The sequence below is a fragment of the Gymnodraco acuticeps genome, unplaced genomic scaffold, assembly GCF_902827175.1.
Source record: "Gymnodraco acuticeps unplaced genomic scaffold, fGymAcu1.1, whole genome shotgun sequence".
Taxonomy (NCBI): domain Eukaryota; kingdom Metazoa; phylum Chordata; class Actinopteri; order Perciformes; family Bathydraconidae; genus Gymnodraco; species Gymnodraco acuticeps.
In genome coordinates this window covers 2,932,895-2,945,871 of record NW_022989748.1, presented here as the reverse complement: position 1 = coordinate 2,945,871, position 12,977 = coordinate 2,932,895, and the positions used below count along the sequence as shown (strand labels likewise).

Genomic DNA, 12,977 nt, shown 5'->3' with positions numbered 1-12,977 from the left:
ACAGATATGGGCATCTGTTAATGCCTGCTATATAGTGACGCCTGTTGGCGCTTTACTAAACTGCATGCTGACACAGGCTTACACTGTGATGTACTATATCCGCAAGCGCGGGAATATACATGTGATGGAGTTGTGAGTTACGGAATAAAGCTGCAGACTGAAACATGGTGTCAGAAGTGGTCTTCTTGGACTAAAAGCTCAAGAAAACTCACGTCATGACGACAAACAGTATTCCGGCACCCGAGGGCATGCATATGTCTGGTGATATAGCCAAAAACTGGGAGGTTTTTAGAGCAGAATTTGAGGACTTTATGCTCGCTACAGGTCTGACCGAAAAAACGAATGCGGTGCAGGCAGCCACGCTGAGACGGCTTATGGGGAACGAGTGCCGGCATATATATATGCACAACGTCACGCTGACCGAGGAACAAAAGAAAGACCCCAAAACAATCTTGGATGCGTTGGGGGATTATTTCAAGCCGGCAAAAAATGTGATTTATGAGAGATACACGTTTGGATGCTGCAAACAAGGACCGGACGAGCCGATCGATAGCTTTATAACAACGCTGAGGGAAAAAGCATCATCATGTGAGTACCGTGACCTAAAAGATGAACTGATTAGGGACAGGCTGGTACTCGGTATTGCCAGCGAGAGCACCAGACGGAGACTGCTGCGTGAACGGGACCTAACGCTGCCAACAGCTGTGGAGATTTGCCGCCTTGCAGAATTGACGGAGTCACGCATGAGGCTTATTGAGAGCCCGCAGGCACAGGTGGACAGTATTAATTCTATGGTGGACAGGCAAGGCGGACGACGCAAAATACAGTGGAAAACAGCTGAAAGAAACACAGCGGCTGAGAGAGAGCAGCAGTGGACCTGCAAATACTGTGGAAATGGACACAAACGGGGCAGAGAGCAGTGCCCAGCCTATGGTAAGACCTGCCGAGCATGTGGCGTTTCAAATCACTTTGCAAAAGTATGTCAGGCCAGCAGCAGAGCAGAGAAAACAAGAAAAGTTAATGTTGTTGAGGATGTACAGCAAACTGAAGGGGACTCGGATACAAGTGAAAACCTATACAATGTCACTGAATATGTGGGGAATGTGAAAGCACCTGGACGCAAATGGTTTGTACACCTACACCTGAATAAGAAAAGACAGCTATGCCAGCTAGATACAGGGGCCACTTGCAATGTTATGGGCCGCCAGTTTAAAGAGAAACTGTCACCAAAGACAGCCTTACAGCCGACCAGAACAAGGCTAAAGCTGTACTCTGATACATACATGCCATCCCTGGGGAAATGTCACACTGACTGTGTGGTCAGGGGGAAAATACACATACTTGTTAGTGATAGATAGTGAACACAAAACAAAAGCCCCTGCTCGGTGGTGCTGCATGCACTGATCTGGGCCTTGTGAAATTCACTATTCCAAGAGAACTACTGCCAGCGGAGGTGAACACTATTGATGCAAGCCAGTCTATGCCACTCACAAAAGAAATGCTACTGAAAGACTTTCATGATGTTTTCCATGACCCGATCGAGTCAGTCCCAGGTAATATTCATTTCGATCTGAACCCTGAAGTGACACCAGTCCAGTGCTCACCACAAAATGTCCCTGTAGCGCTAAAAGCCCGGGTTAAGGAAGAGCTGGACAAACATGTGAAAGCAGGCAACCTTACGCCAGTGACAGAGCCAACAGCGTGGATAAGCAACATGGTGACAGTAGCTAAACCAGACAAGATAAGAATCTGCATTGACCCAAAGCCTCTCAATCAGGCACTTCTCAGGTCCCATTACCACATGCCAACGCTAGAAGACGTCTTGTACAAACTGCCCAAGGCTCGTGTCTTCACACTGGTTGATGCTCGTGACGCCTTTCTCCAGTGCAAGCTTGATGAGGAAAGCAGCCGCTTGACGACATTCTGGACCCCATGGGGTCGGATGAGATGGCTCAAACTCCCGTTTGGAGTCTCAGTGGCGCCAGAGATCTATCAGCGCAAGCAACATGAGCTGCTATCAGGCCTGGCTGGCATCGAGCCTATTGCGGATGACATCTTGGTGGTCGGGTGTGGCGATACGGACGCAGAGGCTGAAGAGGACCACAACACCAACTTAAGAGCTCTCATGCAACGGTGCAGGGCTGTGAAGCTCAGATTGAGTGAACGCAAGCTGCAGTTCAAGCTCAAAGCTGTACATTTCCACGGCCATGTACTGTCTACAGAAGGACTGAAAATCGACCCAGAGAAAACTCAAGCAGTGTTGGACATGCCGACGCCCACGGATGCTAAGGCAGTGCAACGCATGATCGGGTTTGTGACATATCTGGCTAAGTTCCTGCCAGGGCTATCGGAGATCTGTGAGCCTCTTCGCAGACTCCTGGATAAGGACACAGCATGGCACTGGCTGCCAAAACACGATGATGCAATACGCGAGATAAAGCGGATGGTCACCAACACGCCGGTTCTCAAATATTATGACGTCACAAAGCCTGTAACGATCCAGAGTGATGCCAGCATGAATGGACTGGGGTGCTGCTTGCTGCAAAAGGGGCAGCCCGTAGCCTTTGCCTCACGCGCACTGAGCAAAACTACGCTCAAATAGAGAAAGAGTGTTTAAGCATAGTTTTTGCATGCCAGAGATTTCACCAGTACCTATACGGCAGGGACACAATCACTGCAGAAACAGACCACAAACCACTGATCACCATCTTTAAGAAGCCCCTCATGAATGCGCCTAAACGCCTTCAGGGCATGTTACTGCAGCTCCAGGGGTACAATCTGGATGTTGTTTACAAACCAGGCACGGAGATGTATGTCAGTGACACTCTAAGCAGGGCCACTCCACCGTATCGTGGTTCCGACACCCCCTATGTACGACAGGCGGTGTGTTCCATGGACAGCTTTCAGGTGGAGGACTCAGAGCTGGATCAGGCACAGCATCTGGATGTTACTGACTTCAGGTTTCGCCAAATTGCCCAGCACACAGAGATGGACGATGTATTACAAGCTTTGACATCAGTAATCCTCAGGGGATGGCCTGATTTCAAAGAGGACACCCCCCTCTTGGTGCGAGAATACTGGCCCTTCAGGGATGAGCTCAACGTGCAAAACAGTGTGCTATACAGAGGGCAGTGCGTTGTTATCCCTAAGGCCTTGAGGGCAGAGTTGTTAAGATGCATACACACCAGCCACATCGGGGGGGAGGCATGTTACAGGCGCGCCAGGGATACGCTGTTCTGGCCAAACATGAGAACAGAGATAAAAGACTATGTGTCGAACTGCTCTGCATGCAATGAATATGCACGAGCCCAGCAGAAGGAATCATTGATGTCGCATGATATCCCAACACGTCCATGGCAAACAGTGAGTATGGATACCTTCTCTTACGCTGGCCAAGATTTCATCGTCCTAGTGGACCACTATTCAGACTTCTGGGAGATTGATCTTCTGCCGGATCTATCAGCTGACACTCTCATCACACGCTGTAAATCTCAATTTGCACGCTACGGACAGCCAGACAAAGTGCTCACAGATAATGGCCCACAGTTTGCCTGTGAACAGTTCAGGAAGTTTGCTGCAAAGTGGGGATTTAACCATGTCACATCCTCACCCAGATATCCAAAATCAAACGGCAAAGCTGAGTCAGCTGTCAAGATAGTGAAATCACTCTGCAAGCGGGCAAAGTTGGATGGCACGGATAAATGGCAGGCCATTCTCCATTGGCGCAACACGCCCACAGAGGGGTTGGACAGCAGTCCAGCCCAACGCTTAATGTCACGAAGGCTGAAGACTTCGCTGCCGGTTGCGGACAGCTTGCTGCAACCGTGGTTAGTGACGGGAGTGACGGAGAAGCTGCGGTTGAAACGGCGGCTTGCAAAATCCGCCTACGACATATCGGCAAGGGACTTACCAGAACTGAATGTTGGGGAACACATAAGGATGAGGCCTCTTCCAGGAGATCGCACAGGCCGTTGGCAACTGGGTCAATGCCTCCAGAAAGTCGCTCCTCACTCATTCGTAGTGGAGGTGGACGTCACGCTCTACAGGAGAAACCGGGTGGATCTGCGGGTTGCGGAGCGCTCAGCCCGGATGCGACAGCTGGTAGGGCCGGAGCAGAGCAGCCACACGGACCGGGGCCATGTCAACGCAGAGAGGGCTGCAGGTGGAGCTCGAACCGACCCGGTCCAGGATGACACAGGTTTGGGGGAGCCTCCTCACTCTCCAGGGGTCCCGGCGCAAGGGCGGGGTTTGACACCAGGGAAGCCAGTGAGTACAGAGAGCCAAGCTGTATACTCGCGGTGTGGTCGCCTGTTACGGCCGCCGCAGAGACTGAACCTGTGATACAACTGGGAACATTGTCACTAAGTCTGTTGGACTGTTAAGAAAAAAAAAAGAATTGTTGGATATTATTATAGTTTTGTATCGGTACTTGCATGGTTAATCAGTATTGTAATTGTTTTCATGTATTGGAGGTTGACAATGTTAAAGTGTTAGCTTTACACAATGTAGCTCTTACCTGCACTTTAAAGTGACATGCTGATGTTGTTTACAGCTAAAGGAAAGGAGATGTTACAGATATGGGCATCTGTTAATGCCTGCTATATAGTGACGCCTGTTGGCGCTTTAGTAAACTGCATGCTGACACAGGCTTACACTGTGATGTACTATATCCGCAAGCGCGGGAATATACATGTGATGGAGTTGTGAGTTACGGAATAAAGCTGCAGACTGAAACAAGGGCCACTACCAATAATCATGTTTCCTGTCCTGTACAACAAGAACAGAAGCTCCACAGGCTTAGTTAGTGTGTGTGTGTGAGTGTGAGTGTGAGTGTGAGTGAGTGAGTGAGTGAGTGAGTGAGTGAGTGAGTGAGTGAGTGAGTGAGTGAGTGAGTGAGTGAGTGAGAGAGAGAGTGCTACTACAGGCAAGAAAATATAGAAAACACTGCAAGGAAAATATGACATTTGAAAAAGCCTGTTAACTAAATAATAGCAAACATTTATTTTTATATTAACTCAAACGTTTGTGTTGAACTATAGTTCAACACAAACGTTTGAGTTTGTATTTGCAGAAGCATTTTTCTATAGAAAAATGCTTCTGCAAATACAATGTCAACCTCTATATAAAAGCAACACTAAATCTCAAACTTAAATGGCTGAAATAAATCACTTTGTCAATCCTCCTTAAATGTAAACAGCAGGGAATTTACTGAAAAATTCATGACTTCACAAATGTAGCCGTCCCCTAAAGCAACAACAATAAAAAATACTGCAGCAACAAACACATTTAAATAGAAGGCAAGCAACACGCTCCTCACAGCTGAAACAGGAGAACCACAGCTTTAGCATCAGCACTGAAACATACAGCTCAACCTTTTTACAATTTCCAACAACTGTGACTGTAAGTGCAGCCTTTACATGTTCATAATTTAACTGTAATGTGTATTTTCTAAGTGTACTAATTATTATTGTTGTAATGTTTCATGCGTGCAATATTTCGTCTTTTATTTTGAAGTCCAAGCTCACGTCTCGTTATGCTGTTCTCGCGTGAGTTAGAGAGCGAGAACATGAGAAGCACCCTCAGAGTAAGATGCACGGATACTTAAAGCTCCGTTAGTTTTGTATTCTTATACATATAAGTTGTGAAGAGAACTGAAGAATACTTCCCTCTGTTTACAGAGCATGCAGCCCAACGAGGTATGTTGTTGTGTTTGTATTACTTTTATGTTTATTATCTCACATGCTGTGCATGTTATTGTGTGTCTAACACGAAACTATGTTTGTCATTTATACTGTTTGTTTGTGTAGTTTTCACGGTGGATTCGGAGGAATAAACCCGTTATGAGAAAGCCACTTGTGTCTGCCTGTGCTTCGAGGGAATTACAGTGAAAACTCGACTGTCCATCGACGCGAGTGTGTCTTAATTGACGAAGCGGCAACTTCAGAGGATCACGGACTGAGCATGAGGCTGTCTTCAAATGGCCGCCGGAGGAGGAGAAACTACGCATGCACACACAGAAGTGGACGACGCGCGCAGTTCTTAAAAGAGCAACGCTTCAAGACAGAGCCATAAAGAACTTGGACACTAAGAAATCAATAGTGATCCGAGTAAAGGGCTTCTGTAAAGGTTTGCTAAACCATTATTACCGTGAGTGCCAACTATAGTAGCGTGTGTGGTTAGCGTTTTGACTTATTTGCTCATGTCATTTTATTAAGGCTTGTTAATTAAGGCGTAAAGTTAAAGGGAACACAAGTGTTTTTATTTCCAATTTCTAATTCAAAGTGTGTTTTTGGGAATAATAAGTGAAAGTTATTTCATTGAAGTTCTGAAGTCTTATTTTTGAGTATATTTTTGAAAGGTGTAAAGTTCAATTAAGCTGTTTTTTGCACATTTTCTATTTTAAGTGCATTTCTACCTCTATTGAAGTCTTATAGGGTACATTTAAGTCACACTTACATTTGAGTAAGTGTTGAAAGTTCATTAAAAGGTTTAACTGCATTTTGCTGTTTATAAAAGTGAGTCACTTTAAAGTAGTGATTACTAATGTCTAAGTCTAGTGAGCCTACAATTCAGGTTAGGGAAAGTGCAGAGTCCCAATACGAAGCTGTGGATAACACTGAAGCACAGCAGCTAAGAAGAGGTCAAAGAACTAAAACTCCTACAGAAAAGGGTAGAGAAATGCAAGAAGAACAAATGAAAACGCTCCTACAAAAGTTCAACTACAATTATGAGAAATGGAGAACACAAGTGAAAACAGCTAAGCGGCCATTATCTCAAACAACAGAGTCTTTGTCTGAAGATTTGCTTAATGACATAATTCATGATTGTGAAGTAAAAACTTCTTTGCAGCAATGTTGAGCCAATCATCAAATGAGGGAAACTGGATTCGCCTGTCAATACACTGATATTTATTGAGAGACAAACGGCCGGAGAGATCACAGTATACTACAGTTCTCATGTAAGATACCAGCCAACTCTGAAGACAAAAGTGCCAAGAACCCATCTATATGTAAGAAGAGGAGGCCCTAAAACACGCGGGTTTTCCTTTAATGCATGCCAGATGTCAAGACAAAGACTCGTTGTATTGCAAACCCACATGAGCCAAGCTTCTCCCCCCACAAGACATCAGATGACCTCTTGACCTGTGTCTTCCTGAGAAGCTATGGATCACATTACAGGCAGGAATACACTTTAACCATTAAACAGATTCCCGAGGACAAGTCACTAAACTCTATATACTTTAACAAGACTAAAATATTCCTTTACAATGATGTCACAAGTTTGTCAGAAGATGTCCAACATGTTTATGAGGATCTGCGTACAATCTCAACTCCAGACCAGGACACGCGTCGAAGAGTGGATCTGTGTGCAGAGATTTCTAAGTTTGTCATCATCAGAGCCTCAAGTCTCCTGGATGGAAAGGTTCCAGAAGGAGAAAAGAAAGATTGGCCTGAAGCAGGTTCTCTCTTTAACTCAAGCACCTACACTTCTTCTTCGAAAAGCAACTCCAAGCAATCGAACCAGTCTTCTGTGAAGCGACAAGAAGCTGCTGCTGAGGCTGCTGCAAGCCAAGCTGTTCTGAAAGTATTACAAGAACAAGAAAGAGAACATTTGGAGATTCAGCGCCTGGAAGCAGAAGCTAAAAGAAAGATAGCTGATCAAGAGACTGCAGCCATAAGACGTCGTTCAAAAAGAGAATCAGAAGAGTTAAGACATCGTTCAGAAAGCGAGGAAGAGGAAGCTAAAATTAAAGCTCGTCTAGAAGAAGAGCATGTAGCTCTACAACAGACTCTGGATGACAAACGGAGAAAAATACAGCATTTGGAAGCAGTAAAAGATTTAAATGCAGCACGAGCAAGAATGCAAGTGTATGACCAAGAAGAGTCCATTAAAGAAGAATGGAAAGACGTGATAGAGAGGGATCTGGTAAGTAACCCAGTGCCTGCTCCCACAAGTCCTCAACGACAGGTTGTCACTACTTCCTCAAGTGAAAGTACAGCAGAGCTTGTTAAGGTGCTAGCTGGTGCCTTAACTGCCAACAGAATTCCAGTTCTTGAACCCTCAGTATTCAGTGGGGATGCATTGAAATACAATGACTGGAAACTTTCATTTGAAATACTGATTGACCAGAAGAACATCCAAGACAAAGAAAATATATACTACTTAAGGAGATATGTTGGTGGACAAGCTAAGAAAGCACTTGATGGTTATTTCCTGCTCGGAACCAAATCTGCCTATGTTGCAGCATGGGAGATTTTGGAGGAGAGATATGGGAATCCATTTACAATTGCAAAAGCCTATAGAGACAAGCTTCAATCATGGCCCAAGATAGGATCTAAGGACAGCTTTGAGCTCAGAGATTTTGCAGACTTTCTCTGTAGTTGCGAGGCTGCCATGGTCCATATCAAGGCATTAGAAATCTTGAATGACTGTAATGAAAACAGGCAAATACTTTCAAAATTACCAGATTGGCTAACTGCAAGCTGGAATCGGAAGGTTACTGAAGTCCAAGAAGACAGTAAACAATTTCCGTCCTTCAGCCAATTTGTAAAGTTTTTGACAAGAGAAGCAAAGATTGCCTGTAACCCTGTCACATCATTGCAATCACTGAAGCAAGGTGAAGCTGAAAACACCAAATCTCAAAGACAACAAAGCTTTGCAGCAAAGACACTGACCACAAGTTCAGACGAAAACACCGTCTTAACTAGGGATGGGTATCGTTTGAAATTTATCGATTCCAGTTCTGCTTATCGATTCCGGTTCTTATCGATTCCCCGTTTCGATTCCAAAATTGTAAAAGAAAGAGGTCAAATGTTTAGATAACAAAAATATCTTTATTCTTTCAAGCTTTAAGGTACTGACATTTTTATAAATAAATAAAATACACAATAGCTGTGCTTTATATCAACTGAGGTAGCAGCAGGAAACCTACAGACATACATAACACATAAGTCATATAAGTCCTCCTGTTTGAGAAAAAAGAAAAAGTCAGTTCGAGCAACAATAACAAGGGCCAAATGGTTGAACTAAAGTGCATTGAGTGCACAACACCTGGCTAACTCAACAGTTCTTGTTGAGAAAAATCAGCATATCAGCCTTTTCTGGTAGTATGCGTGATCTTTCTGGGCAAATTGTATCTCCAGCAGTGGAGAAAACCCTCTCACTAGGGGTTGAGGAAGCCTGCACACACAAATATGAAAGGGCCACCTCTGAGAGCAAAGGATAAGTGGTTCTTTTGTTCCACCACCAGGCAGCAGGGTCATCAGATGTCATTGTTGGTGGCATGTCTTGGTACATCTTCAGCTCTCTGTCAGTCTGGAGCTGGGTGGACATGGTGCTGGTTGATAAGTTATTTATCTTCAGGCTGTCTTCAGCTGCAAAAAGCTCCTCAAGCGGAGACATTTTAGCCCTCTTGCTGCTGCAGGGAGGTGGCTGCTCCTGCTCTTCCTCACTCTCCTCTCCATCTTCTTCCTCCTCATTCTCTCTTTGAGTGAGAGACTGCTGCTGTGTTACACCATCTTCTTCACCACGGTCCTGTTCTGTTGGCTGTTCAGACTCAGTCAGCTTTCCTACCATCACCTTCTCCTTGATCCGGTCCCAGACAGTGCTGTCCTCCACATGGTTTTTGAAACGAGGGTCTAATGCAGTGGCCTCTTCAAGAAACGTTCTGATGCCATCAGTTTGGTACCGCTTAGAAAGGTTTCCCCAGACAGCCTGCTTCAGGCTGGACCCCAACACTGTGTCTCCCTCTTCAACACTGAAATGCTTCTCAAGCTTTCGTAGAGTTGGAAGGATCTGACCGCAAGTGGGGCTCTTTTCAGAGGAAACACAGAGTGTGGATGTGTATAACACTTTCATCAGATGGATGAATTCCTCTGCCCTTCTAAAATCATCCTCTGTCAGTCGAGCAAGTCGGTCCCTCTCCATTGGCTTTCTCAGACGCTGATCGAGGCTGGCTGCTTGAATGGCAGGATATTGCTCAATGAATCGTTCCAACATCATGTAGAGGGAATTCCAACGAGTTCTCACATCAAGAATTAGAGTGTTTTGGCAGATCTATAACACAAACAAGAGAATCTGATTGAGAAATGTGATTACTTTTTGAACAGTTTTATTTCTATTCTACGTGTATGTGTATAAATGCATTTTAAATATGCATTGTTTGTGTTTGCTCTGTGACAAACAATAACGTTATCTTCATGATCATCTATATAAGAAGATTCCGTTTTTATAAGATCTATATGTTTCTTGCATTGTGTTAACAAATTAAGACCTTCAAAATGTACATAATGCACTAATGAGCTTATAGTATGGTCAAATGAAGTAATCTGAGGGTTGCTTACTTAGGAGTTGTTGCTTTTCCCGGAGCACAGTCTTTCCCATGGATGAACGCTTCATCCAGACGACAACACCCCTGATCTTTGCTGTCCATTTTGTCACCGATGCCAGAGAATAGACACTTTGTGCCCCAAGATTAAGTGTGTGTGCAAAACAGCCTAGCTTTATGAAATGTAGCCTTTTGATGGCCACATCCATGTTCGCTGCATTATCAACAGTGACAGCTGCTATTTTATTCATAATGCCAAATTCTTGCAGAATTTCTCCAATTTCTGCAGCCACCACTTGTCCTGTTTGGGCTGTGTAGATGGCTTTTGTTCTGAGCACTTTTTGTCTCATCTTTCCCTCAATGATGTAGTGAGCTGTCACTGTAAGGTAATGGTCTTGAGAAATGCTTGTCCAGCCGTCGCTGGTTATGGCAACTTTGCTAACACCACCGCTCAAATACAACGTTTGATTTTTCCACCTTATACCAGGCAGGAATCAATTCGTTGCTCAAGCTATCTCTGGAGGGAGGCGTGTACTTGGGATTTAGGGCCTTGGTCATTTCCCTGCAAAAAAAGATTCAACAGTTTTATAACAGTACCTGGCTTTTACTACCTGGCTTTTACTCGTCACACTTTTTTTTAACCTTAGCCTACCTAAATGACGGAGCTTCGACAACGGAGAAGGGATGTAGCCCTTTGACTACAAATGCTGTTACTGCTCTGTGAAACTCCTCCGTTTTTTCTTTGGTCAGCTTTCCTTTTATTGCCAAAGAGAACGGTGTGTCGCGGCGAGCTGTAACCGGCACTTCTGGACATGCAAGCGGCGGGTCCGGGTTGCTCGTGCTGGCTATTGATGCCATACTCGGGCTCGGAGACCGCAAGCCACTAAAGACTGTACATTCTTTAATTTCGATGCCGTGTTGTCTCAAATGTTTACTTAAATTTGAAGTGCAACCTGACGAACAAGCTATTAGCTTGCCACAGGCATTGCATTGTGCCTTGCCTTTCTCTTTCTGTGTGTAGTGGAGCCACACTTTCGAGCGTTTACCGCGATCCATCTGTGTGGTGTTATGAAGTGACTGAGCCTTGCATGCAGCATGGGGTATGTAAACAAATCAAATCACACGCTGCTGTTCCGTTGATGCGTGACGTCGTCACGTTACTACAGGTCCTTACAGATAGATACGTAGCCTTAGCCTTCGTCCGTGCAGATATGTAGGCTTTCTAAAGGGTTAGTCTACCGCGTTTAGGAACCGTTAAGCAGAACCGAAATTGTGTATTTTGTATGGGTACCCGGTACCGGGCATTTTCTTATCGGTTCTCACTTGGAACCGAGTTTCGGTTCCCAACCCTAGTCTTAACATGTATTCTGTGTAAGAAGAATTGGCATTCCTTGCACAATTGCAGGAAGTTCATGGAGCAAGCTGTCCCAGACAGAATCAAGTACATTCAAGCTCAGAAGCTATGCTTTGGATGTCTCGAGACTGGCCATCAGTCAAGGAGCTGCCACAGTAGGAGTGTATGTGAAGTATGCAAGAAGCAACATCCTACCTGTCTGCATGAAGAGCGTACAAATCGAGAAAGATACAAAGAAAGACTTCAACCAACACAACAAGAAGAAAGAACCACAGTGGCTATTTCCAACAGAGTAATACTTGGTGAAGGTAATACACAAACAGCTGCTATAATTCCAGTCTGGCTTTCATCCACATGTCAACCAGCAGAAGAAATCCTTGTATACGCTCTGTTGGATTCTCAAAGTGACACAACATTTGTGCTAAGTGAAGTAGCTGAGGCTTTGGAAGCAAGTAAACAACAAGTCAAGCTCAAGCTATCTACTATGACCTCAAGAACCACAGTTGTAAGCGCTCAAAGAGTGAACAACTTACAAGTCAGAGGCTTTTACTCCGGTAAAAAGATTCCCTTACCACCAGTCTATACACGTGACTTCATTCCAGCCAATAGAACTCACATACCAACAGATGAAACTGCAAAAGCTTGGTCTCATCTAGAGCACCTCCAAGAAGAGATTGCACCTCTGCAAGACTGTGAAGTGGGTCTGCTCATAGGGTACAACTGCTCACAAGCTTTACTTCCAAGAGAAGTTGTGACTGGCAAAGAAAATCAACCTTACGCACAACGTACAGACCTTGGATGGAGTATTGTTGGAAACATGAATCCCTGTGTAGATTATGGAGACACCATTGGCGTTAGCCATCGCATAGTAGTAAGACAAGTGACACCAGGTGTAGAACCTTTTCTCAGTCTCAAAACTGAAGTACACTATGTGAGCCGAACCAAAGTTAAAGACAATCCAGCAGATCATGCATATCAAGGTTTAACTGCAGAGCAACTGAAGACTTCAAACTGGTTCACAGGACCAAAGTTTCTTTGGCAAAAGGACCTACCTGTAAGAGAATGCAAGGTGGGAGAAATCAATAAGGATGATCCTGAACTTCGCAAGGAAGACGGGTCATTATTGGATCGCTTACAGAAATGCTCTGATTGGTCAAGAGCAGTTGCAAGACTGAAACGACATGCCAAAGAACACCAAGGTGTGAAACAAAGAACCAATGAATGTACAACCATTCAAAGGCGAAAGACCAAAGTTACCTGACAACAAGACGTGTGCAGTACACCGCCTAAATTGTC

At 44.7% G+C, this 12,977-nt stretch overlaps 1 protein-coding gene across 1 annotated transcript; it reads left to right on the top strand.

Annotated features, from left to right (window-relative positions):
- Window positions 1-248: 248 nt before the first annotated feature.
- LOC117561870 (uncharacterized protein K02A2.6-like) lies at window positions 249-4,389 on the top strand. The gene is made up of 3 exons (XM_034239524.1): window positions 249-933; window positions 1,623-2,504; window positions 2,855-4,389. Exons 1-3 carry the CDS (start codon window positions 249-251, stop codon window positions 4,339-4,341), a joined length of 3,054 nt encoding a protein of 1,017 aa, XP_034095415.1. The 3' UTR covers window positions 4,342-4,389.
- The last annotated feature ends 8,588 nt before the right edge of the window (window positions 4,390-12,977 follow it).